This window comes from Eulemur rufifrons, chromosome 16, assembly GCF_041146395.1.
Source record: "Eulemur rufifrons isolate Redbay chromosome 16, OSU_ERuf_1, whole genome shotgun sequence".
In the NCBI taxonomy this organism is placed as follows: Eukaryota; Metazoa; Chordata; class Mammalia; order Primates; family Lemuridae; genus Eulemur; species Eulemur rufifrons.
Genome location: NC_090998.1, coordinates 261,002 through 287,645, shown reverse-complemented (window position 1 = coordinate 287,645; position 26,644 = coordinate 261,002). Strand labels below are relative to the sequence as shown.

Genomic DNA, 26,644 nt, shown 5'->3' with positions numbered 1-26,644 from the left:
AAAAATTCTGATCCTTTTATTTCCTTCAGGGACTCTAATTACAAGTACATTAGGCTACTTAAAGTTATCCCAGATCTTACTGACATCCATTCTTTTTAAAATGTTCTCTTTTCTGTCTGTGTTTTATTTTGGATAGTTTCTACTATGGTTAAAGTTCACTAATCTTTTCTTCTGTTATGCCTACTGACATTAATCCCATCCAGTGCATTTTATATCTCACACATTGTAGTTTTTATTTCTAGCAGGTTGATTTGGATCTTTTTCAACATCTTTCATGTCTCTATCTTACTTTTGGAACATATGCAATACAGTCATAAAAGGACTTTTTAAATGTTCTCATCTGATAATTCTAACATCTGTGAAACTTATGGGTCATGTTCAATTGATTGATTTATCCACTCATTATGGGTAACATTTCCCACTTCTTTGCTTTCCTGGTAGATGTAGTGATATTTTTGCCTTATTTGTTGCTAGAGATTCTTGCATTTATGTAAATATTCTTGAGCTTTATTGTGGGATCAGTGAAGTTACTTGACCTTTTTGCATCTTGCATCTAAGATTTGTTAGGACTGAAGTGCTCAGTCTAGGAATATTATTCCCAGTTACTGAGGAAATGACCTTCTGCCCAGCGAATCTTGAGATTATTTAGTCTGGCTTGTGGGAACAGGCGCTGTGTGCGCACTGTTAATCTTTGGGGGTGGTTCTTCCCCTCCCCGAGTAGTTTCCTCACACCTCTTCAGTGACCCGTCCTCGGCCGAAAGGTGGAGGATCCTCTGCAGATATCCGCATTCCCGCTCCACACGGCTCTCTCTTTCCTGGTATTCGATCCTGTGAGCTCCTCTGTCCACTTAGCCAGTAGATGAAGGTCTGTGGTAGAAAAAAATGCCAGCGTTTCTGGCTTCAGTGATCTCGTCTTAGGCAATGATTATGAAAACAGAAGCAGAAAGATTGTTGTCTTAGTCTGTTTTGTGTTGCTATAACTGAATGCCCGAGACTGGGTAATTTATAAAGAGCAGAGATTTATTTCTTGTGGTTCTGAGGCTGGGGAGTCTAGGATCAGGGTCTGCATCTGGTGAGGGGCTTCGTGCTCTGTCACCCCATGGCCAGAGGCGGAAGGGCAGGACAGCACACGGGCGAGAGAGCGCGCCAGACTGGCTTGCATGACACACGCACGCTCACGCTCAGGGTCACAGTGTGCGTTTGTGAGGGCAGAGCCCTGGTGACCTAATCACCTCTTACTAGGCCCCACCTCCCCACACTGTTGCATTTGAGGTTAAATTTCCAACACTTGAACTTTGGGGGACACGTTCAAACCACAGCAATTACTAAAGGGAAACCTTATTTCAGCCTGCCAAAGTCCCCATCTGACACGAAGAGCAATCATTTCTTTGCAAAGACTCACAGGCCGTGGGCTGTGCTGGTGCTCCGGGATGTCCGTGTTTCACGAGCCCCTTGCCGTCGCACAAGTCCCGTGTCGTTAGGTGGCCACTGATGTCTATGGGGAGCAGGCCTCGGCAGGCACAGGTCAAATGTCACAGCGAGACCAAGCACGAGACTGTGTGGGTCCTACGCAGCACGGTAGCTCGGGACCCTGCCATGGCTCCAGATGTCCAGAGAGACGCCCCCTGCATCTCTGCACGTCCCAGCCCTGGTCCTGGTGGGCGCTGGGCGGCGGGGGGCGGGGAGGGGCTGTGTGCGGCTGGCCTGGGGGGAAGGCGTGTGAGGACCGTGGAGAGAACAGCGTCAGGCAACGGACGGCCTGTTTTCTACCCACAGGTGCCTTCTTCATCCCCTACCTCATCTTCCTCTTCACCTGTGGCATTCCTGTCTTCCTCTTGGAGACAGCGCTGGGCCAGTACACTAGCCAGGGGGGCGTCACGGCCTGGAGGAAGATCTGCCCCATCTTCGAGGGTGAGTGGTTCTGGGCCTGATTCTGGGCTGCCTGGAGTCGTGGTTATAAACCTCATGGACCTGGGCGATGAGCAGCAGTTCTGAGGTCTGTGCCTCTGGGCTCGTGACCGAACCCTGCGCTAACCGCCCGGTCCGCCCGAGAACGGGGCTGAGGATGGGGCCAAGGCTTTAGGTTAAATAAGTAGAATGCAAAGCTATTTTAGCTGTGTATGTATTTATAATATGTAACACTGATTTTGTGTTTTAAAGACAATCAATTATAAAATATTTTAAAAGAGAATTTTAAATGAGAAAAATTATGTCATTAATAGTTCTACCATCTTGACACAGTAAGTATTTAAAATTTAGTGTATTGTATTTCATTCTTTCTTTCTCTCTATAGGATTTTCTTTAAGTTTTTACTTGGAAGTAATTATAGATTCACAGGAAGTTGCAAAAGTAGCATAGCGAGGGCCCGTGTACCCGTCACTCAGTTTTACCCAGTCTAACGGAACTGTGGCAGAGGATCAGGGCCTGGCAATTGTCACTAGCACTTTCCACAGACCTCAGTCGGATGCTGCCGGTTTCCCATGCACTCATTTGCGTGTGTGTGTGTGCTTCTGTGTCACGTCACACGTGCAGGTTTGCGTAACCACCACCACAGTCAGGACACAGAACTGTCCCGTCTCCACAAAGACCTTGCTGTGCGTGTGGCCGGCCCAGCCCCACCCGCCCCCTGCCTAACCTGTGGCAGCCGCTGACTGTCCCCGGCTCTGTGATTTTGTCATTTCGAGACTGTTACATAAATGGAATCATACGGTCTGGAAGTTTTCGAGACTGGCTTTTTCACTCAGCATGACGCCCTTAAGACCCATGAACTCGTCCAGGTCACAGGCTGTGTCTGTAGTCTGTTCCTCTCTGTGGCTGGGCAGTTTTCCACGACATGATCGTGCCGCAGTGTGTTTAACCACTCGCTCACGGGAGAGCGTTTGCGGGGCTTCCAGTCTCTTTCTCTTCCTATGGAGTTTGTATATCTATTAATATGGAATATGCATTTCATGTTTTCTTTTTTCCAGTTAGTTTTATTTTCCATTTTCTACACAATAACCATTTAATGGTTGCATGAACTTCCATCAACTGCATATATCATAATTTACTTAACAGTTCTCTGGGGCTTTTTGCTCATTTTCAATTACTTGTAAAATTTTATATTTTGCTATCATGTATATTTATTCAGATAGCTGCCCTCCCATTTGGAATTATTTCTTTGGGATAAATTCCCAGGATTAGAATTACTGGAGCAAATGGGCAATCTAGTTGCTGTCTCTTGATCTGGTTTATAAAATTATCCCGCGGATACGTCACACTGACTTACAACATCTTACCCCCATCTCTATCAGCTTTGGTTCTGTCAGCAGTTCGCAGACTTGTCTGCACATCGACAGCCCTTGCGGGCCTGCGGAATATCTTGACCTGTGCCCCATTCCCAGAGAGTACGATTTATTAATGAGTGGTCTGAGGCCTGGCCTGGGCTTTGGAATTTTGTAAATCTCCAGTAATTCTAACGTGCAGACAAGTCTGGAAACCACTGAGTTATATCATTTGTAGAAACTGTCACCAAGCTTGTAGATGCAGAATGGTACCTCATTACTGTTTCATTTGGCACATCTACAATTATTAAGAGGACACTCACTATTCGTATTTTCTCCTATGTGAATTGTCTGTCCCTGCTCTTAACTTGGGTTTTGGTATTTCAGAAATGAATCAGACTAATCCTGAGGAACATTAGCTATTAGTATCTTGGAGTTAGTCTTACACATTTAAAAAATAATTTCGAATCAGTGAGCTTTCAGAACCTGGCGACGACGGGGAGGGCTGGCGGGCACAGGCGGCACAGGCCGGGGTGCGGGGTGCGGGGAGAGAGCCAGGCCCCGGGACGCCGACGGTGGGTGCAGACCTGCTCCCCAGCAGCGTGGGCGGTCGCGGGGGCCCGGCCACCGTCCCCAGCCCCACTCTGCAGTTTCCCTGCAGGCATCGGCTATGCCTCCCAGATGATCGTCATCCTCCTCAACTTCTACTACATCGTCGTCCTGGCCTGGGCCCTCTTCTACCTCTTCAGCAGCTTCACCGTCGACCTGCCCTGGGGCAGCTGCCACCACGAGTGGAACACAGGTGAGGTCTGCGCCGCGGGTCACTTCCTCCTCCTGCTCCACCAGTCACCAGAGTGGGACTGTCCTCATGTCCCGGGCAGCCCCGTCTCCGGTCTCAACACGGGACGCACTAGAGGTCGCCAGCAGACCGCGGAGCTCAGGCCAGAGCAGAGCCAGCACTCGGCAGCACCACAGGCAGAGTGTCGCAGACTGTTCAGAAAAAGAAATCGATGTATTCAATTCATAGACGATGCAAATAGAACTGACTTTTTAGTGTAGCCATTTATTTAAATCAATTTGAAGTATGGTTAGTTTGACATATGGATATATTTTTTGTTCATTTATTTGTTTTTCATATCTTCTTTCTGATACTATTTGAGGCTTTCAGACTTACAGTTCATCTGGACTTTGTCCAGGGCATGAACTGTTTTGTGTGGCATCAATCTACAGGTGACCTTGAACAGTGCGGGGTTAGGGCTGCTGACCCCCTGCGGTAGAAGATCCTGTGTAACTTTTGACTCCCAGAACTTTACTACTAACAGCCTGCTGTTGCCGGGAAACCTTACTGATAACTAGCAGCTGCTTAGCGCATATGTGCTGTATTCTTACAGTGAAGCTAAAGACAATGTTAGAAAAATCCTAAGGAAGAGAAAATATATCCACTGTCCGTTAAGTGAAGTGGATCATCATAAAGGTCTCTGTGCTCATGGTTTTCAGGTTGAGCAGGCTGAGGAGGAAGAGGAGGGCTTGGGCTTGCTGCCTCAGGGGTAGCAGAGGCAGAAGAAAAATCTCCATCTATGTGGACCCTCAGAGTTCAAACCCCTGTGGTTCAAGGGTCAACTGGAATTTATAAGAGCAATTGCAGTCACGTGTCACTTACCAACGGGGATACTGACAAACGTGCCGTGAGGTGGTTCCTCGTGCGAATGGCAGAGTGCAGTTGCTGCCCGCGGATGGCGGATGGCGGATGGCGGATGGCGGATGGCGGATGGCGGATGGCGGATGGCCTGGCCCGCTGCGCACCTAGGCGGCGCCCTGCAGTCCGCCCCGCGCGGCCCCTGCACGGTACCGCCCTGAGCCCTGCAGGCAGGCGTAGCACAGTGGTAAGAGTTTGTGTCTCTAAACGCATCTAGCACAGCAAAGGTGCGGTGAAAATACCGCACCGCGATCTTACGGGACCGCTGCCGTGCGCGCAGTGCGCAGCGCGGCTGGAACAGTGCGCAGCGCGGCTGGAACAGTGCGCAGCCCGGCTGGAACAGTGCGCAGCCCGGCTGGAACAGTGCGCAGCGCGGCTGGAACAGTGCGCAGCCCGGCTGGAACAGTGCGCAGCGCGGCTGGAACAGTGCGCAGCGCGGCTCGGCTCCTTGTCCCGCGCTCACACCGCCGTCGTGTGGCGGTGGAGCACTGGCACTGTGGCCACGCGTCTGAGGAGCAGAGTTTGAAACTTTGCTTTGACTTTAATTTCAGTGGCCACATGTGGGCAGTGGCTCCTCCCGGGCAGCACAGACGGAGGGCGTGCGGACACAGCGCGGTGGCCGCCCTCCTGTCCAAGCCCGGTTCAGTGCCTGTCACTCGGGCCCTGCCCTTGTGAAGCGCGCTACCATGGTTAACCCTATCTTGCCCGGATGAGTTCCTCAGCTCCGGTCTGGAGTTTGGTTTCCTGTATCCCTTCGTGGCCTGGCCCCTGAGGACCCCACGGCAGCCTCGCGTCTCCCGCCCCAGGCTCTGGGTGCCACCCTCCCCCCCCGCACCCCCTGCACCTCTCGGCCACCACCTCGCTCCGACGGTGGTTTTCACGTGAAAAGTCAGATCTTGGCGTTGCCTCCCCTGACACCCCAAGATTGCATTCGGTTTCCGTCAAGCAGGGGTCTGCTAGTCCCCTGCACTGGCCTGTGGCACCTCCGCGCTTTATGTCTGTCTCTTTTTTTTTCTGAGACAGGGTCTCACTCTGTCGCCCAGGCTGGAGCGCAGTGGCGTCATCACAGCTCACTGCGGCCTTGAACTCCTGTCCTCTAGCGATCCTCCTGCTACAGCCTCCCACAGTGCTGGGACTTCAGGCGTGCGCCACCGCGCCCAGCCTGTGGCTCTGTGTGTCTCCTGACTCGCTTTCACCCCAGTCAGCAAGACCTCGAGGGCCGGAGAGGCCCTTCCTTTATCTCTCTTCCTGCCACAGCTGCCTCGTAGGCACTCACAGATACTTGTTGAATGAAGGTTTAAAAATCTGTTTTATTCTCATTTTTGAACTTTATATATGTTTCTTCCTCCCTTCCTTCCCTTTCCTTTCCCTCTTTTCTTTCTTTTTCTTTCTCCCTCTCTCTTTCTCGCTCTCTTTCTCTTTCTTTCTTCTTTCTCTCTCTGTCTCTTTCTCTCTTTCTTCTTCTCTCTCTCTTTCTCTCTTTCTTTTCTTCTCTCTCTGTTTCCTCTTTCATTTTGTTAGACCTGTGTACACTGAAGTCCCTTGACAACCAGCTTATCAAATGGTGAAGATTTTACCCGGATCTCAGCGGGAGTGGGGGAGGGTCCCTCTTGAAAAAAATTTGTAAATTTTTGGTGGTCTAGAGCTTTTGCTTCAGGGCATTACTGGGCCCATCTGCCTTTGGGTTGATGGGGGTCTCTGAGACCACTCTGAGGCAATACCTGAATCTTTTGTTTTTGACATTTTTGCCATCTCTCCTCGTGAGTCTGGTTCTGCTCAAGGCCTGGCCTTTGAATAGTGCAAGACAGCCCGTCCTGTCACGATGAAATGCCGCTTTCCTGGGTGTGCGGAAGCTTCAGGGGAAGTGATGTGGCTTAGTGGCTCTTTACTGAGCTCCTGCCACGTGCCAGGCTCTGTTCTAGGCACTGGGGACGTGGGGATGTGCAGCAACGAGCTCCCCTCACTCCTGGAGCTTTCGTCTCGTGGTGGAGACAGACCACAAACAAAATAAATGAGTAATAGGTGCCACGTTAGAAGTGCTATGGAGAAAAATAAAACAGGGATGGGGAGTTTTAGGGGTGGGGGTTGTAACTTTAAATAGAGTGGTCAGGAGAGGCCTCGCTGAGGTGCCCCTTGGGTGTGGGTCTCAAGGAGGGAAGAGCCATTGAGACAGGGAACTGCTTGCAGAAGGAGCTCCAAGTGCCACGGCCCGGGGCGGCTCGCACTTACAGCGGCAGGGACGGGGCGGCGTGGCTAGAGCAGGTGAGCACCGGGTGTGGTGGGAGGTGAGGCCAGAGGGGTTGGGAACAGATTGGCAGGGCCTTAAAGGCCACTGAAGGGGTTTGGGAATTTTTCTCTGAGTGGGATGGGAAACCCAGGGGACAGTTTTGAGCTGGGATGTGACATACAGTGACGAAGCTTTAGCAGATCACCCCAGCTGCTGTAAGGGGATTTGACAAGGGGAGCAAGGGTGGAAACCAGAGGCCAGGTGGGAGCCAAGAGTCATGTGACCTGTACCAGGTGGCTGCAGCAGAGGTAACAAGGAGGCTCAGAGTGCAGATGTTTTTCAGGGAGGGCCGAGACAATTAGCTGACCTGGGTTCCAGCCCACAGGATGGTTGTGCTAATAAAATGTAGAAAAGAATGTCAGCGCTCTGTGAAACTCCAGCGTAATGCGCAACTGCTAGATAGAACACTTTTTATGTTCGTATTTTCCTTGAATCCCCTGCATGGAGATTCTCATCTACATTTTAGGGATGAGGGAAGCAAAACTTAGAGCCTCAAGCTGTAATGTGCCCAAGGGCACAGCCAGTACCCAGAGGGTCAGACTCCAGCCAGAGCTTTCAGCCTGTGCGTGGCGGCCCTGCCACGGGGCTCCCCTGCAGGCAGGTTCCCGAGGTCGTGGCTTCACCTGGAAGTCTTAGTGTGCGCCGTGGCCGCCGGCAAGCAGAGCATCCTTCCCGGCCCATCCGCCGTGATGGAATGCGTGCAGACATCCGTGCACCCACGCGGCAGAGGGTGCGGGAGAGGGCAGGCGGGTTCTTGTGAGGGTCTCTGTGCAGACCCAGTCTCCCCACGGGCGTCCCTCCTGCGTCCTGAATCCTGCCCCTGCCCCCGCCGCGCCCTGACGGCTCCTTCTGCGTCCCCGCGCCCCGCAGAGCACTGTGTGGAGTTCCAGAAGACCAACGGCTCTCTGAACCTGACCTCGGAGAACGCCACCTCCCCTGTCATCGAGTTCTGGGAGTAAGTGCGGCCCCTTCCCCAGGGCCCTGTGTCCCCCAGAGGGGCTGGGGGCTCACGCAGGCCGCCTCTCCGCGGCACCACCAGGAGCATCCCGCAGCCTCCGCCAGCCCTGGGAAGTCGCTGAGTGGCTTTCCCGGGGGCCTGAGTTTGTGGCTCCCGTGGGACTGGTTTCAGAGGCGGGAACCCTGCAGCTCTTCTGGGGCGGGGCGGGTCCCTTGCTCACCCATGCGCCCGCCTCACCTGGCCGCGAGGATGCCCGTGGGTCCGGTGCGTGCGCCCCCAGCTCACTCCGCTCTGGCCGCCTGCGCCCTGCCGCTTGTCCTCCCTCCCGCCCAAGCACTGATGTTCACCCAGGGCTCATTCCGGATACGGAAACATCCTAAAACCCTGGTTGAGAAAATGCGTGTTGGCATCTCTCGCCTTCCCCAGAGTAGCCAGTCCTCAGAGCGAACGTGCCCGGGGACAGATCTGTGTCTGCCTCTGTCTCTGCGGAGGACAGCCTCCGGGTCTGAGTGAAAGAGCTGACAGCCTGGACAGAGCCGGGAGGCAGGTGGGCCACCAGCGGACTGGGCTGGCAGCAAAGGTGGAGCCGGTCGACCCTTCTCTCCCCAGGCGGCGGGTCCTGAAGATCTCCGATGGCATCCAGCACCTGGGGGCCCTGCGCTGGGAGCTGGCCCTGTGCCTCCTGCTGGCCTGGGTCATCTGCTACTTCTGCATCTGGAAGGGGGTCAAGTCCACAGGCAAGGTCTGTGCGGAGCGCGCCCGCCCTTCCCGGGCCCCCTGCCCTGCCCTAGGTTGTGACCTGGTCAGGGTGGAGGGAGTGACCCAGGGAGGGCTTCCTGTGACCCCCATCCTTGCTCTGTGCCTCTCCCAGACTCAGGCCCAAGCACTTGTAGTGTTCAGGAGACAAGTGGAGGAGGGTGAGAAGGGCAGGAGGGACACCCCCAGGGGAATGTGGTCTTGGGATGTCCAACGTGTGTGGGCACCCTGCACACTGTTCTTGGTTCCTGTTTCCTGGAACGGTTCTTTGGAAAAAGAATTCCATTAAGACTAGTTATCTCTTGGCCGGGTGCGGTGGCTCACGCCTGTAATCCTAGCACTCTGGGAGGCCGAGGCGGGTGGATCGCTCAAGGTCAGGAGTTCAAGACCAGCCTGAGCAAGAGCGAGACCCCGTCTCTACTAAAAATAGAAAGAAATTATCTGAACAACTAAAATATATATAGAAAAAATTAGCCGGGCATAGTGGCGCATGCCTGTAGTCCCAGCTACTCGGGAGGCTGAGGCAGTAGGATTGCTTAAGCCCAGGAGTCTGAGGTTGCTGTGAGCTAGGCTGACGCCACGGCACTCACTCTAGCCCGGGCAACAGAGCGAGACTCTGTCTCAAAAAAAAAAAAAAAAAAAAGACTAGTTATCTCAAAACGATTCTCTCCCAACTCAAGAATTTGGGGTACTCTCTGCCCTAGAGGTTATGAGGGCTCGGGGCATTCCAAATTCTTCTGGGCTTGTGCCCTGGAGGCCTCTGGCAGCTTCCTTCCTGATCGGGCTGCCGGCTGTGCTGACTGGTAAGCTCTGTGAGGCGGGGACAACGTGTGACAGATATTTCCTACCTGACAGCCCTTGCCGTCATTGCAAGCGTGCTAGCTGGGAGAGCGTCTAAGTTCATTTAGCCACTCAACAAACACTTACTGAATATGTGTCCGGGAGAGGCTAGGGCTGTAAGCGGGAGGGAGGAAGTGTGAGGGGAGGCTGTGGCCCCGAGGCCCAGGGAGGTGGGACTGGACAGCTGTGCCGGGTGACAGGGAGGGGGCAGGAGGGGCTGAGCCCTGACTGTTCTCGGGAGTTCCATCCCCGCCTGCTTCCCGACTCTCCCTCCTCTGTCCTGGCCAGGTGGTGTACTTCACAGCCACGTTCCCTTACCTCATGCTGGTGGTCCTGTTAATTCGAGGGGTGACGCTGCCCGGAGCAGCCCAAGGAATTCAGTTTTACTTGTACCCAAACCTCACGCGCCTGTGGGACCCCCAGGTAAGGAGCCACAGACAGGCTGGCAGGTGGCTCTGGAGGGGCAGCCGCAGGCTTCCGCCCGCTCTGGGGGGAGTCCCTGCTCCTGGCCCGGACGCAGGGCGTCCACGGGGGCGGGACGCTTCCTTCTCCGATGTCTGTGAGCAGCTGTTTGTGGTTAGAGGCGTCTGATGCTGCCCCGTCTTGGTTCACAGGGGACTGAGCCCTAGCGGTATTTCTCAGGGGCTGCAAATGTGCCACTAACAGCTTTACTCAAGGGCTGTGCCGTTCTCCCCACTGAATCCCCACTCTTGGCGAGCTCGTCTACTGAGCCTCCGGTCTAGTTCTTACCCTCCGATCTGCCACCGTCCCCTCCTTCTGCCCACGTGACTCAGCCCCGGGCCGGCTCCTGGCCTCCCTCCACCAGCTAGGCTGGTGTTGAGTTTCCTGTCGGTTGTCGGGAGGCTCCTTCCTCCGCGGTCTGCCGTCCCTCTGCTGCCCGACTCCTCTGGCCGGGCCGGGGCGCTGCTGGCTGAGAGGAGGGTGTGTGGAGCGAGGCCCGGAGCGAGACTGCCCTGCCTCTGACCGGGCTCTCATTTTCTCCTTGTTGGCAGCCGTTCGAAAGCTGGCAAAGACAGGAGGCGTCGAGGGCTAGAGGAGAGTGCGGCTAAGCTCTACCCCAGAGTCCCTGAAATTTTGTTACCCATTTAGGCACTGTTCTCTGACTCCTCGGTGCAGAGGCCACCCTCCCTGGGGACCATGTGTGCAACACAGGTCCTTCCCTCGGCTGCCGGAAGAGCCTGTCTGGGTCACTTAAGGGCGGGCAGCTCCCAGCACACGGAAGACTGACACTGGGGTGGCTTCCGAACACTCTGGAGTAGGAAGGTGCTGCCGCAGTCCCTGAAGCTGCTGACAGGGCAGGAGGAGGGGTGGGCACACAGTCCTGAGCTCACACAGGCCTCGGCTCCCCGTGCAGGGTTTCAGGTGACCCCTGAAACCTCCCCGCCGCCCTGCCTGGGCCGTGACTCTTCCAGGCTGAGTTCCACTGGGACCGCTGTGGCCTCGGTCCTGGCTGTTTCTCACCAGTCTCTGGTAGGACTTAAGCTTATCCTTCTGCCCTGCCATTGGCTGGACATCACAGAGCTGCAGGCTGCCGCCCCTCAGTCTGTGTGGGCCCGAGGGCTGCAGGCAGGCTTCCATCCGAACCGTGGAATCACAGCTGTTGCAGCTCGAAGGGCTCCAGAGATCGGCCGTGCAATTCCTCGTTGCACAGATGAGCAAACTGTGACCCAAGGTCACAGCAAGTGAGTGCCAGGCCAAGCAAAGGGGACTTCTGTTCTGTGAATCATGAGCCCTTTGATTTACCTGGAGCCAAAGGGCTGTGACGGAGAGTAGGTGGCAGGCAGCAGAGTCGGGGGAAGGCTCTGAAGGCCCGCTGAGGAGTCGGCCTGGACCCCGTGCACGACAGCTACTGTGGTCCTGGCGCCGCAGAGCTGTGCTCCAGTGGCAAAGCTACAAAGCTCACCTTCGTTTGCAGGTGGGCCTGAGAGGAAGGAGGCCTGATCAGGCAGGACACAGGCAGGTGGGCTGGAAGGGAGAAAGAATACAGGGGCTCAATATTTCCAGAACTGATTTATGGCTTTGTCCTGATCAGCTACGTATAGCCAGCAACTGTCACGTGCTTATTCTGTCCCTGGCGTTAAGGGGTTTACTTTTGTTATCTCGGCTCACCCTCGAGGCAGACCAACGAGGAAATTAGGGCCTAGTGAGCTTAAAGAATTTTCTATCCTCATGCTTGCAGCTGGAACCAGATCTGTGGGTGACAAGCCCCACATACCTCATGGTCTCCTCTTGGAGACCAGGTCCCTGTCTGCTCATCCTTGTTCCCCTCATAGCTTATTCATCCGGCAGATGCGTGTTGAGCATCTGTTACGTGCCGGGTCTGTTCTAGGTGCCGTGTTTGGTGTGTGACAGCTTCCAGCAAACAGGAAGCGGGTGGACCAGGTAGCCTTCCACTCTGAGAGTTAATGCGGCCGTGATCCCGTGTCCGGGAGACTGTAGGGAATAGGGCTGTTAGTCTGCACTCCGGGATGCCATCCTAATTCCAGCCAGCTGTAGGCTGCGAGGGAGCGTAAGTCTTCCAGGTGCTTTGAGGCTGCGGGGAGGGAGATGTTTTGAGAGCCTGGTCCCGAGTTTCTGAGCAGCGCTTTTATCTGCCTGGTTCCAGCCCCACGCTGAGGCGAGGCCTTTGCTGTGGGTGAACAGAGCAGCGCCTGCGGGTGGGATGCCCTGCCAGAGCCCTGACTGAATCTGGCTGGCACTCCCCAGGAAGTGTGAGAATTCCAACTGGCACTTGCCTGGCACTTGGGAAAGCTGCAAGATTCCTGCTCACCAACACACAGACCAAAGCCATCCCTCTCTGCCAGGCACGAGGCCGGGAGCCGGGAGCCAGGCAGGAGATGCTGCCTTACCCGCTCCCTCCCGTCTGCCCGGCTGCAGAGCACAGGGCAGGTGGCTGCCTGGCGTCCCCAGGCTTGCCCTTCACGCTGGGGAACAGCGCTGGACACGCAGGGCTGTCCTGGGCAGGGCGCGCGCCACGTGGACGCTGTGTCTTTCCCACGTCCCGACGCGGGGTCTGCTCTGTGTGCTTCGGCAGACGGATAAGGGCAGGGGATGGAGTGCGGTGTTCAGAAAGCCCTCGCTGAAACTTTTACATTCCTGTGTCAAGCAATTCTAATGAAAGGTTTGTTTAGGGAGGAAGTGAACTAGTCTTTTTATTTTAGTATTGAAATCTATGTCAACTCGTTATCACTGAGAGGTGAGTTGCTTTCTAAAATACCGGTAAGAAGCCAGGTGCAGTGGCTCACACCTGTGACCCTAGCCATTGAGGCCACTGCACTCCAGCCTAGGCAACAGAGCGAGACCCTGTTTCTAAAAGAGTGAAAAAAAAAAGCAACAACAAACAACAGCCAAAGCTAACATTTATTAAGCACCTATCATTTGCCAGGTACTTTGCTGAGAGCCTGACACAGTTTGACCCTCAGACTAACCCGTGAGTCAGGGGGTAGACAGGGGAGGGAGGCTTAGGAAACTTAAGAAATGTGACCAGAACCACAAAACTGGCATGTGGAGGAGCTTGGGTTTTATCCCAAGTAGCCTTTTGAAGTCTGTTGTCTGCATCATCATGATAGATCTTAACCAAAGGATATGAATTATTTTGAGAGTTTTAAGGGCTGCTTTTTGTTATTCTAGAAGATGAGATAGGAAATGAATATTTATTTGTTAGACATTTTACATACCTTATTTTATTTGTTGTTATACCCATTTTCCTGATGAGAAAAGGGAGGTTCAGAGAGGTTGAGTGACTTGCCTAAGATCACACAGCCAGTATTGAGTAAAATCAGGAATTGAGCCCAGATCAGTTTGACTCCAAAATCCATGCTTTTTCCGTGACACACCATTGCCTTCCTAAAAATAGTACATAAATAGTAGGGGGTGGGGTAGACTCAAAGCTGAAAACATCTTTCCTGGATCTTCTAGAGGTTTCTCTCCTCCTCTCTCCCCAAAAGACTTCTTTTTCCCCACACTACACCGAGTGTTTTTCACACTTGTTTTTTCCTTGCTTGGTCTTCTGCCCCAGCAAAGACACGTCAGAGCTTTGTTCCAGACACCAGTGCTCCTGGAGCGGGAGGCAGCGGAACAGCTTGCCCTGTGGCCCCGCGGCCCCGAGGCCCCGAGGCCGCTCTCCCCCGCCCAGCAGGCCTGTCAGGCTGCAGCTGCGCGGAGAGCTGGGCTCGCCAAGCACCCAGCAAGGGGCTTTGGCCAAAGGCCCCACATCTAACCCCTGAGCTCTGAACTTGCGCCCTCCTGCTGTGTCCCTCTCTGTTCTCATTATGCTTCCTCCCAGCTGGGCCCACTCCCACCGACACCCCCTCTGGGGCGAGGGGAACAGCCAAGTCACAATTTCTCTTGTTATTCTTCCCAAGCCCAAGTTCACAAAGCTTTGTCATCACAGGGTTGCGCCCCTGCCTGCGTGTGGGCAGCAGAGTGCCCCCGAGGACTGGGCAGTTTCCTTGGTAACTGTGGCCCACTCTGCACCCTGCCCACCGCTGGGCGTGGGGCACGCGTCCTGGGGGCCACATCGGTGACCTGCTGGGAGACCGTGCGGAGCTTAGCAGGTGCAGCACCTGTGAGTCCCAGGAGACGAGCCTTTCTCCCCACCCATCCCTCCCGACCCTGGTGAATCCTTCCTGTCCCAGCTCAGGGCCTTGTGCTGCAAGATCTGGCTGCAAGATCTGCCGAGGGAGGCGGGGACAAGATGGAACAGAGTGACCTTCGTGCCAGAGGTTCTCTGAGATGACTGTCCTCACAGGATCTGCAGGAGTTTTAGAAGAGAAAAAATTTGAAATCTCTCGAAGGAGCAAACAGACCGGCCCGGGCATCTGCTTGGGCTTGGCGTGGCATCGTGCTGACTTTTGCCAGCGCTCCGCCTGCCTGTCCCCCGGTTTGCCTTGCATTCCCACCCCTTGCTTCTCTGACTTCTGATATAAATCCCGAAACCCTCTCTCCCTTCCCCATCGTAATTCTTCCTCACGTTTAAAAAAGTTTCCCTGGTGCTTCTGCCCTTCTGAGCTGTTTCCTTGCTGCTCAGCTGCTCTGAGTCTTCTGTGCTTCTTGCCACAGACCCCCGTTCCCTGGTGGCAAGGCCCGCCCTGCAGAATGCACCAGAATGGGGTTGCAGTGGGCACCGGGACAGACGCTGGAGACACCGCCCTTCCCCCTACCATTCCCTGCTCTGTCCGTTCCTGCAGAGGTGGAGGTGCAGCAGGAGGAGGAGTCCCCGGGTGTGTCCCTGACACCGGTTCCAGGGGCTATGGGCAGGGGTCCCGCAGCAGCTGTTCCTTGGGATCACCCAGGAAGCTTTGAAAAGGATTTGGCTTCTGGGTTCTCCTCCAGGCCTGGAGGGTTAGTGTGTCGACTGGGGAAGTTGGCTGAGGACTCAGTGTGACCCTGAGGCTGTCAGCTTGCCCGGGGGTCCCCTGGACCCCAGGAGGGCAGAGGCCAGGGTCATCGTGGTGGGGATGAGAGCAAGAAGAGAGAGCTGGGGGCAGGGCTGAGGGTGGTGGTGAGGGTTGGGCAGGCAAAGCAAAGACGGGGAAGGGGTGAGGCACGTGGACGAGAAAGGCCGCGGCTTTGGCGTGCGGGGACTGCAGGCCTGGTGCTGGGGGAGGGAGGAGGGAGGACGGAGGGGTCACGGAAAGCAGGGCCTGTTTGGGGGCTGCTGGGATGGGGCCAGGGAGAAGGCACGGCCGGGGGCATCCTTGCTGTTAGGAACACAGACACGTGAGGGACACCTGCCCTGGCCACGTCTTCGTCCACGGCTCTCCGTGCCCGCTGTGCCCATGTGGTGCTCGCATCTGCTGCAGGTGGGAGGGCTGGGGGAGGGTCCGCAGCCCAGGCCCCACCTCCCGCAGATCTGCAGGGCTGCTTTGTTCTGTTGCCTTGATGTTCTTTCTCTTGGGGATGTTATTCTAGCTGTTGACTCTAAATCGCAGCGCGCACGGCTGGGCCGGCCAGCTGGGACAACAACAGTCACAACCTCCCCTGTGTTTGGCGGGAGAGCGGCTTCCCCCACAGAGAACAAAGCCCTCCCAGACGCGTTTCTGTGGGCCGAGGGTGCCTCTCCCTGTTTTCACAGAGAGGGTTCTGAGACGGGGGCGCAGCGCTGCACACGCGTGGTGGCTCCACTATTAGGCCCCACATTCCTAGAGACGCTGTGCCCGGTTCCTTCCGTGCTGGGCGCGGCCCTGCAGCCGCAGACAGCAGACAGCAGGGCAGGGCCCGGGATCGAAACCCCAACAGCAGGCCCAGCTCTGATCCAGGGCACGTCCCACCCTCCCACACGCCTGCACCGTGGGTCCTCGGGCCCTTCCGTTGAGTTTCTGGTGCCTGCTCCATCCTGGCAGTGCCCAGGAAATGTCTGGGAGCCGTGGAGTGGAGCTGGCAGGGCTGGCGGGGTGCCTGCACCTGGGTTTCCGTCCAGCCCCCTGCCTGTGTCCCTCCACGAGGCCTGGGTTCCCTGGAGCTCGGCTTCCTCCCCTCTTCCCTCGTAGGTGTGGATGGACGCGGGCACCCAGATCTTCTTCTCGTTTGCCATCTGCCTCGGGTGCCTCACGGCCCTGGGCAGCTACAACAAGTACCACAACAACTGCTACAGGTGAGGGGGAGGGCCGAGCCGCACCGAGTCCCTCTGTCCCTCTCCTGCCCCCCAGCCGCACCAGCCCCGGCTCCCGGCCTGGCCTTCTGTGCCCAGCGCCCCAGGCTGTGCCAGTAGCCTGACTCCCCCCTGTCTTCACGTCGCCCCTCAGCTCCCTCCTTCGCACCCTGCTTGCTTCGTGTCCCTGTGGCTCCCTTCTGCCTGGAGACTCATGCCCAGAGAATTCAAGCTGATGTCAACATTAGCTGAAATATAGCTGAACAAATCATATCGTGCACCTACCTCACAATCAAATTTGGGCAACTAAGAGTTCTTTGTTGTTTGGGGTTCCCGTGTCCCCGTCCCCTGAGTTTGCATACTAGGCGGGACTATGGCAGAGGGCAGTGTCCCCTGGCGTGGTGGCAGTGTGCTGGGAGGGGCAGCTGTGTGGCAGTTTGTCATGTTGAGATTCATGTTTTACTTCCTCAGGGCCTCATTCTTTTAGGACAACCTTGATTTATTCCTCGTCTGAGCTAGGGGGTGGTGGGTGGGGTGGTGGGAGGAGCAAAGCCCACCCTGGACCAGCACCCTGAGTGGTCGTTTGAACTCTGGACGCCCAGGGCTCCCGCTGGCTCTGGGGCAGGAAGTCTGAGACACCGACAGCCCCTTTCTGACTGGCCTGTCCCCACCTCTCCCTCCCCTGTCCCCAGGGACTGCATCGCCCTCTGCTTCCTCAACAGCGGCACCAGCTTTGTGGCCGGGTTCGCCATCTTCTCCATCCTGGGCTTCATGGCGCAGGAGCAGGGGGTGCCCATCGCCCAGGTGGCCGAGTCAGGTGGGTGTGGCTGGGCGGGGCCTGGGCTGAGCTTTTGGCACCAGGACCCACAGGCCTTTCTGGTGTCACCCACACTCTGGGCGAACTGCGCCCACCCGTCAGCGGATGTGTTCTGGGAAGACCTGGGGGAGAATTAAACAGTCGCGCCCACTTCAACGAGGGGGTGGGTACACAGGGAACATCCCTGTCCCCATCCCTGGCTTCCAGTGCATTACTTTGGAGGTAGCCAGTGGTATCAACTTCTTGTTTATCCTTCCAGAAATAGTTTAGACATATATGAGAAAATATATACACACACACACACAAATACATACATACATATTACTATTTCTGTTTCTTACCCTCTTTTTAAAAACCAAATGATAACGCACTCTACACATGATTCTGCACCTGGCCTTGTTCGCTTTAAACTGTCTCTGGAGATAAGGTTCCATCAGCACATGGACTTTCCCCTTTTTGAGTGACCGGCTTTCTGCCCTGTAGTGTTGTTGTTGCTTTTAAATAAAACCAAGCCCTGGCCCCATCTGGATGAGCTGTAAAGTGTCTCCCTTGCTCGTCGCCTGTTCTCGGGGACCGTCCCCTTTTGCTCTGTCCCAAGGCAGTTGTTCACAGTGGCACTCACAAGCGCATACCTGCTGGGCAGCTGACATTACTGACCATTTAAAAAGGACAATGTCTCACTTTTATTAAGCACTTACTGTATGCCAAGCACTGTGTGAAGCACGTTGCCTGTGCTCTCCGATGTAGCCTGGGAGGGAGGTCCTGGCATCGTCCCATCTTGCCGTGTGCGAAGCGAGACTTGAGGAAGTCAACAGGGCCAAGGTCACGGTCATACTCCACTTTTCAGCGGCAGCTTCCTGTGGCTGGACCCAGGCTCGAGCACACGAACTGCGTCACTCGAGTCAGCTGAGAGGAATACTCACTGACTGAGAGGACGGGTGTCAGTGCGTTCTGACACTGGTGCCAGCTCACTCACCGTGGGTGACAGGGCAGTGGGCCGGAGGGCCCAGGCCAGACCTGGCCTCAGGGGTGTTTCCTCTGGCGCCACCTGCAGACTTGCTGAACAGGACAGAGTGACTCGCTCCGCTGGGGTGCCACTGCTCTTGCAGCCCCCTGTGGCCGGCACTGGGCTGGCCGCTGGCTCCTGAGTCCATTTCCAGTTTGAAACTCTGGTCTGGGGCCGTAGCTCTGGAGAGCGGGGCCCTCTTAGAGCCAAAGACCTTTGCTCCTGTGACCTGGAGGTCCTGTCCTTGCCAGCGAGAATGCGGCAGACAGTACCTGGGGAGGTGGCAACTGGGCGGAGGTTTGGTGGCTGCCGGGTGAGGATGGTGGCGGTGACGGTATATCGGGGGGACGTTTCCTCGAGCTCCTGCTGTCCCACGGCCCCGCCTGGGAAGCCGCGGGGTTGCGCCAGGCCTGCAGCCGGCCCAGGCACTGGCTGAGTCCTCTGTCCCCTGCTGCAGGCCCTGGCCTGGCCTTCATCGCCTACCCCCGGGCTGTGGTGATGCTGCCCTTCTCTCCTCTGTGGGCCTGCTGCTTCTTCTTCATGGTCGTGCTCCTGGGACTGGACAGCCAGGTACCAGGCGGTGGCCACGTACAGCCTGACGGACGAGCGGGATGGGGCTGGGGAGGGGAGCGGAGCCCGCAGGGTCGAGCTTTATGCCCCAAGGGACCATAAAATAGTTGGGGACTGGGCAAATGTCAGAAGTGGATGCCCTTCCGGGGACCCAGGGGAGCTTGACGGGTGGGTCCAGCCCTGATCGTTCGATGACAGCAGCTCGGGGACTTGAGACAGGGAGGCTGGCTGGTGGCCCTGGGAGCAGGAAGCCGGAGCTGGCTGGCAGGGCTTGTCCTGGGAGCTCGCTTTCCCTCCAAGTCTCTCGCCTCTCACCAGTTTGTGTGCGTAGAGAGCCTGGTGACGGCGCTGGTGGACATGTACCCCTGTGTGTTCCGCAAGAAGAACCGGAGGGAGACCCTCATCCTCGGAGTGTCTGTCGTGTCCTTCCTGGTCGGGCTGCTCATGCTCACAGAGGTGCGGGCTGGGAGGCCGGAGGGGACCCGGTGAGGAGGAGGAGGGACCAAGCGGCAACACCGGTGGGGCGGGGCAGACGCTGTGGGTCCAGGTCGCAGGCAGCCTTCCGGGCCCCTCTTCTCCCCTCCACAGAAGGACAAGGAGCGAGTCCCTCCTCTGGCCTTTGGGCTCTGGACCTGCCTCTGGGGTGGGAGAGGGCAGTGTGGCGAGGATGGCTGGGCAGGCCTGGGCGGGGCAGAACGGCCTGTGCGGCGAGACCCGTGACCTCCCAAGCGTGGCACCAAGTTCTGTGTGCAGACTTCGAAGGGCGCCAGGGAGCCCCGGGCTGGCGACACTCCGTGTGTGCTCGAGGGCAGAGGGAGGAGACCAGTGCCAGCCCCTCCGTCCTCCTCCCCGAAGAGTACACTCTATGTCGGGGGCTTCTGGCTCAGTCCTAAATGTTCTCAGGGGTAATCTAACTACAGCTGTCTGATTTCACCTGTCTTCCATCGTAAAAATTAGCATCTCATATATGCCTAGTGCCGTACAGCGTACAAATCACATTCTCTTTGATTATCTGTCTCCTCTGACCCTCACCGACTCCGCTCTGTGCCCCGGCGGTGTGAGGCTCAAGGCATAGGGGTGGATCTGTTTCCTCTGGGTAAAGTCCCTTTTATACCCTCCCCACGCAGGGCGGGATGTACGTGTTCCAGCTCTTTGACTACTACGCAGCCAGCGGCATGTGCCTCCTGTTCGTGGCCATCTTTGAGTCCCTGTGTGTGGCTTGGGTTTATGGTGAGTGGCTCCTCCCCTGGGCCCCACCCCAGTACTCTCCGCCACCCCAGGGCCCTTAGACAGAAGAGAGACATCCACTGCTCATACCCACGTTTTCCTGGGACTCCTCCTCTACCCAACCTCAAACGTCTTGAGAATCCTAAATTGCTACCTTTGGAAGCACCCTCCAAAGTCACCTTGCCCACAATCCTGGTTAGAGCTGCACCTAGACCCTCAGGTGGGCCCGTGTCCTGTCCTGCCCAAACCTTTTCAGCTTTTAACAACCCTGATGATCAGGAAGTTACTGCCTTTACCTAAGCCAAGTTCTGCCTGCCGCTGGTGATTTGAACAGACAACCGTGATGTCTTCTATCTGCCAGTCCTTGCCCATCCTAGTCCGCGTGTGGCCCCATCCTGGGTGGGCGCTGGCGAACGGTCTCTCTCCCCCTCTTCTTCTCCCCGTGGTAGGAGCCAGGCGCTTCTATGACAACATTGAAGATATGATTGGGTACAGGCCGTGGCCTCTTATCAGATACTGCTGGCTCTTCCTCACTCCAGCCGTGTGCACAGTAAGGAAGTCCCCAAGGGACGAAGCCAGGTGGTGGGAGGGAGCAATGGTGGCCATTGGCCCTCCAGCGGACCTCTCCCTGGGAATGGAAACTCGCCTTAGGTTTCCATTCATCCTCCTGTTGGATTCTAGACCACTACAGCAGGATGGAGTCCTCCTTTCCGTTTCATGATAACCTGGGCTCCAGCGCGGTCAGACGGTGCGACCGACACCACGGTGGGAATGTAGCGTCACAGGCAGGACGGGCGCTCAAGTGCGTTGGGTGGCTCCTGTCAATTCTCCTCCCCACAGCAGTAAGGGCAGCGGCAGTCACGGGGCCCCTGCTCTGGCGGGACACGGCGTGTTCACACGTATCAACTCATTTTAGTCTCACAAAGCCCGTGCCGTGTCGCCGTCACCCTCGTTGTGCAGACGAAACCGAGGCTACGGCTCATTCAACCCAGAAAGTTACAGAGAGCTGGGGCTCAAACCCAGGCTGCCTGGCTCCAGGGTCTGAGCCTTAAACGGCAATGTGCTGCGTCCTCTGGCGTCCTCCCTTCGTGTCAGCCGTTCCCTGAGCAGCCCCGGGTGCGGGGTGGAAGCGAGGGATGGGGAGAGGGAGGCACGATCCCTCTCCTTGAGGTGCTTGCAGCCCAAACTCTTGGTGCCGGAGAGGTAGTTACACACTTGAAAAGCACCCAGCAGGCACACAATCATGTCCCAGTTGGGAGCCAGCCACGTGCAGAGGGGCCCGGGGCCCTGGGGTGACAGGGTGCATGCCCAGGAAACCACAGCTGGGGTGCCCGGAGCCAGAGTGCGGATGGAGACTGGAGGCCTGGTGGCTGCGACCAGCCTGGAGGCACGTTCAGGCCTGGAGCGCGATCTCTGTGGGCGTGGAGCGCGGGGCACAGCCCCCCAGCCCCCTTCTCTTCTGCCCTCGCCCCCAGGCCACCTTCCTCTTCTCCCTGATCAAGTACACCCCGCTGACCTACAACAAGAAGTACACGTACCCGTGGTGGGGGGACGCCCTGGGCTGGCTCCTGGCTCTGTCCTCCATGGTCTGCATTCCTGCCTGGAGCGTCTACAAGCTCGGCACCCTCAAAGGCCCCCTCCGAGAGGTAGGGAGTTAGCGGGGGCTGCTGGCCGGGTAGGAGCTGGCGCGCAGGGGGCCCGTGCACGGCGTGGGGAGTGCTGAGAAGTCTCAGGAAGACACTGGGTGACTGGAGGACACAGGCTGTGGTGACAGGGCGGTCCCTGGAGGGCAGGCAGACCTGCCCCGTGTAACCGCATGACAGCCACCTCCACTCTCCTTACAGAGAATCCGCCAGCTCGTGTGCCCAGCTGAGGACCTGCCCCAACGGCAGCAAGCGAGACCCTCTACTCCTGCCACCCCCAGGACCTCACTGCTCAGACTCACAGAACTGGAGTCTCACTGCTAGGGGCAGGCCCCCCACGGTGCCCAGGGGCCTGGCTGTGCGGCCAGCTGCAGGGGGCAGGGCCGCGGCAGCCTTGCACTTCCCTGCCCCCAGCTGGGTGGGTAAGACAAAAGGGGATATTTTGGAATCCTTCTTCTGAGCTGCAGCCTCCCACCCCAGCCTGCCTGCTCCATGGCAAAGTGACAGCGGGTTTCAAGAGCATCCTTTGCGCTGGGCCCTGAGGAGCTGGGCGAGGGCGGTGGGAGAGCAGGGTTGGCTGCAGGCCCCTCACCTTGCATTCCATTAAATCTGCGTGACTCAGCAGCTCCGCCTGGTTTCTGTCCCTCTGCCTGCGGCCTCCACCCCTCCCCACTTTGAGAGCGGCCTCCTCCCGGAGCCCTCCTGTGGCCCAGCAAGCGGAGGTGGCGCCCTGGTGCAGGGCGGACCAGAGGAGGCTGTCAGGCCTCTCCACGCTTCCCGAGCCTCTGCCCTGGGTCTGTGCTGTGGAGTTAAGAAAGGAAACTGAGAGAGGCACGAAGGAGACCTGAGCTAAAGGAAAAGAAGAGGAACGCTCCTGCCGCTTCTCCCTGCCTGGCCCTTGCCTGCCCCGCTGGCCAAACTGTCGGCATGCGCCCGCCTCGGCCCGGCTCAGCCAGCAGAGGGACCCCCTTCCTCGGATCGCCCGGCGCTTCTGGGACTAGGAGAGGCCACGTGTTGTCACTACTGGACGTGGCCACCAGGGGGTGGCACTGCATGGCCCCAGCTCCACTGTCCGGACTTGAGCTGCCGGGATGAACGGGTCCAGGGGAAAGGCACAGCCACCCCACCTGGGCAGGGTCGTGGCCCTCGGGGGCCCCACGGTGTGTCTCTGCAGCCTCCCCTGTGACCAGGTGGCAGGGAGCCGGGGCCCTGTGTCCCTGGCTGCTGCTGTGTGTGTCTGGAAGTGGCGCACACGAGCTGCATTTCCCCGACTGCGTGCCCAGGCGTCTGCCTGTGTCCCCACCTGTCCAGACGGTGCTTCTGGGGCTGATCGGGAGCGCCCTGCAACTCTTGGAGCCGCAGTCTAAGGGCGTGCAGGTTCCCGGGCGATTTTCTTAGTCTTTTGAACGTCAGTAGGAAAATGCGCTGAAATCTTTGCTAGTCTTCAAGTTTTGATTTGTTGTCACGTGAAGAGTTTGTAAAAAATAATGACCCGCAGCCCACTGGTGTCGGCCTTGGCTGCTGCTTCCTGCAGAACGCCTGGTCGCCTGGTCGGCGTTTCCCGAGGGGCCGGTCAGCCACGTGTCAGGTGGGAGCAGGATGCCGCAGCGGGACACGTGCAGCGGCAGCCTGTTGGCCGGACACCGTTCACAGAACTCGTGCCGTGCCGTGCCCTGCCGTGCCCTGCCATGCCGTGCCCTGCCGCGCCGTGCCCTGCCGTGCCGTGCCGTGCCCTGCCGTGCCCTGCCGTGCCGTGCCCTGCCCTGCCGCGCCGTGCCCTGCCGTGCCGTGCCCTGCCGTGCCGTGCCCTGCCGTGCCCTGCCATGCCCTGCCGTGCCGTGCCCTGCCCTGCCGTGCCGTGCCCTGCCGTGCCCTGCCGTGCCCTGCCGTGCCGTGCCCTGCCCTGCCGCGCCGTGCCCTGCCGTGCCGTGCCCTGCCGTGCCGTGCCCTGCCGTGCCGTGCCGTGCCGTGCCGTGCTACACAGTGAGCAAAAGCAGACACAATTTCTTAAACAACAAATGTGACAAATGCTACGAAAGAGAAGAGCAAAGAGCTGTGAGAAAGGAAAACTGGGGTGTGGGAAGGCGCCTGGCGACGGGGCTGGGCGGGCTGGGGAGGCTGCCCCAGGGCACCACGACCGGCTCGCTGTCCGTCCCCCGTCAACGCCACCGGGGTCTGCGCGCCTTGAAGGGATGTAGGCGGTTCAGCACGGTGACCGGAGTCCTGTTTAGGAGAGTCATCGACGGTGGAATATGGCATGGTGACCACCTGTGGGCGTGAGGATCAGGGGACAGGGGTCTGGATCCCACTGGCCTCTACCTTGCCGCGTCTCTGCAGGAGTTGCGTGGAACTCACGTTCTTTGTTTTCAGACGGAGTTGGTACCAGGCACCTCCCTGGGTTTGTCCTGGGGCTCAAATGGAGTAATGGGTGTGTTTTTTCAGTCACTGGTGCCCAACGGCCTGAAGTCGTTAAGCCAGGTGGGGGGTGGGTGAGGGGAGAGGCCCCAACAGCCCAGGTGGGGCTGGCAGGCTGGGGTGTGGGGGTGCTGACGGCCGGGTCAGGGGGGGAAAGGAACCCTGTGTACCTGGACGACCTGGACGTGGCTTTAGCCAATGAGGGTGGAGAGATAGTGGTGGTCAGCTGTCAGCCCCTGCTGCTTTCCCTGCTGGGAAGGAAAACCCGTAGGGATCCTGTAGTTCCCAGCGGAAGGAGACGCAAAAGGAAGGGGGAGGCCAGGCCTGTTGGGGAGAAGGCGGGGGAGCCTGGGGCAGGCACTAGCCCAACGGGGCGAGGAGCACGGGGGCTGCACAGTGAGAGACGCAGCCCAGGGCTGCAGGGAAGCCACTGGGGCGCTGAGCCCGCCAGGCTGCCCTGGGGCCTCATGCGTGCACGTGTACCCAGGTCTCAGATCCACGCGTGTGCTGCACTCGCAGTCCCTCCCTGTCCTCCAACAAATGTGCACAAACTCAGAGACACCAGCCAAGCACACGCCTTTATAGGGGCTTGAAGTCCTGGCGTGGATCCTGGCCCTCTGACTTACTAGCTGTGTGACCTGGGACAAGCTAACCTCTCTGACCCTTAGTTTTCTTCTCTATAAAATGGGAGTAATACTACTTGCATCGCAGTGTTGTCGGGTCCAGTAGAGGGTACAGGCACAGCTGCCTGGGGACATGTTCAAGCAAGTCCATCCTATTCCCTCAGCTCCAGCCCCACCACTCCGGGCTGTCAGTGTAACAAAAAAGCCCAAGAAATATGTTCAGAGACAGCTCCACTGCCCCGGCCTCCCCAGCGCCCAGCATCAGGTCGCGCTGGGCCCCAGGGAGGAAGCCACACGTTTACTGAGCTAAGCATTTTTGCTAGGGGCCAAGGAAGAGGGAGCCCTAAATACCCCCGCATCCCGTGGTCCTGCTCAGCACAGCATAGTGTCCAGGAAAGCAGGCCCGGAGCCCCCAGGCCCTCGTCCATCCTCTGGTTCTGGGAGAACAACGCCCTCCCCAAAAAGGGAAGCCTGGGATCATTTTTCTCCCCTCAAGTTGCATCCGTCCATTCATCCATCCATCAACACTGAGTGTCTTCCCTGAGACAGCACTGTATTAAATGCTAGGGGCAGAAACAAAGAATTAAGAAACAAGCCCCTTGCCCTTCAGATTTCTGTGGTCTGGGACCAGTGTGCTACAGTGGAACCAGTATAGATTTTTGGGACCAAGAGGCCCAGATTCAAATCCCAGCTCCATCACTCACTAGTGCATGGCCTTGGAACAAATCACTTAGCTTCTGTTCACCTCAGTTTTCTCATCTGTAAAATGGGGCTAATAATTTCTGCATTTCAAGGTTCTTAAGGGGATTAAATAAGGTAACATGTAAAACTCCTAGTCTGAGCTCGATGCTTGGGAAATAGGTCCCACGCCAGGTCCTCTCACAGCACACAGGGGTTAGGAGACGAGGGTGGTGAGGAGAACATTCTGTGGGGCCCACAGTCCTCACCGCAGCAGGGTGACTGGCTCATTGACCGCATCTCCCTTCACTGTCTCAGCGAGACTTTCCAGGGATCTTGTCTTTTGCACAGATGGGGTCTCTGGCCTGCAGGAGTTTACCAATTGGTCTGAACACTCCGTGGGTGTCGGGGGTGGGGATACTGGGGTGGGCTTGAGTCAGGGTGGGCTCAACATTAAGGTGGGAAGACGGAGATCAGAGGCAGTTGGATAAAGACAGGGAGGGGTCGGGCAGATATTTTCGGGGGAAAATCAAACTCCATTTCTGAGGCCAGCTCAAACAAGGCAGCCTTCTCCCACAAGGGGAAGGACTGGTGGCAGGACTGCTGGGCCATTGCCGGTCACTCAGCACCCCCATGTCCTGGCAGAAAGCATGCCACGCTGTCGGCCCTGGATAAGGGTGTTGAATGAATGAATGAGGAAAGTCACCCCTTGCCCAGCCAGACCCTCTGCCCTCTTTCTTCCCTTTATGGAGAGGCAGCATTTTGTTCTGGAAGAGCTGCGACCGGGCAATCTCATGGACTTCTGTGTCCCCCTGCAGTCAGCTCTGTGGCCAATCACGGTGGGCCCGGCATGCGGGACAGGCCACCCCGACAGCTGAGTGCTGGGTATCGAGGGTGTGGGTCCTGGCCGGGCCACGGCCTGCCCTGCCAGAGCCGCCTGTGCTGGGCTTGTGGCTTCACAGAGGCCGGGGGCTGAGAAGCGCGACCTGCCCTGGCCTGTCGGGTGGGGATCCCCCAGGAGATGCCGAGAGACTGGGGGGTGGGGAGGCTGGTGGAAAACTACAGACGGAGGCGCCCACTTCACACCCCAGCCCTGCCAGGAAGTTCTAAAATACAAAGAGGAAGCACATGTGAAGGGAAATTTCCCCTTCTCCCCACAACTCCCCCCCTGCACACCCGGGAGCACCCCCAGCGCTGCCTGGGGCCGGGCGCGCCCCTCCCACCTGCTGCGGAGGAGCCGCAAACGCCAGGACAC

General features: G+C 57.4%; 1 protein-coding gene across 4 annotated transcripts in view; it reads left to right on the top strand.

The window, feature by feature from the left end:
• The window catches only part of LOC138397602 (sodium- and chloride-dependent GABA transporter 2), a 35,472-nt gene extending 13,417 nt beyond the window's left edge, over window positions 1-22,055 (top strand). For 3 of the 4 annotated variants that reach the window (XM_069491815.1, XM_069491818.1, XM_069491817.1), the window contains 13 exons: window positions 1,777-1,911; window positions 3,922-4,062; window positions 8,114-8,198; window positions 8,811-8,943; window positions 10,086-10,220; window positions 16,310-16,413; window positions 17,103-17,227; window positions 18,691-18,803; window positions 19,122-19,259; window positions 19,931-20,033; window positions 20,480-20,580; window positions 21,506-21,676; window positions 21,875-22,055. In XM_069491815.1, the coding sequence (XP_069347916.1) occupies window positions 1,777-1,911; window positions 3,922-4,062; window positions 8,114-8,198; window positions 8,811-8,943; window positions 10,086-10,220; window positions 16,310-16,413; window positions 17,103-17,227; window positions 18,691-18,803; window positions 19,122-19,259; window positions 19,931-20,033; window positions 20,480-20,580; window positions 21,506-21,676; window positions 21,875-21,997 (1,607 nt within the window). In that variant the 3' untranslated portion in view covers window positions 21,998-22,055. Of the gene's footprint in view, window positions 1-1,776; window positions 1,912-3,910; window positions 4,063-8,113; window positions 8,199-8,810; window positions 8,944-10,085; window positions 10,221-16,309; window positions 16,414-17,102; window positions 17,228-18,690; window positions 18,804-19,121; window positions 19,260-19,930; window positions 20,034-20,479; window positions 20,581-21,505; window positions 21,677-21,874 lie in introns of those variants that run through there. The other variant, XM_069491816.1, reaches the window with a different exon arrangement.
• The last annotated feature ends 4,589 nt before the right edge of the window (window positions 22,056-26,644 follow it).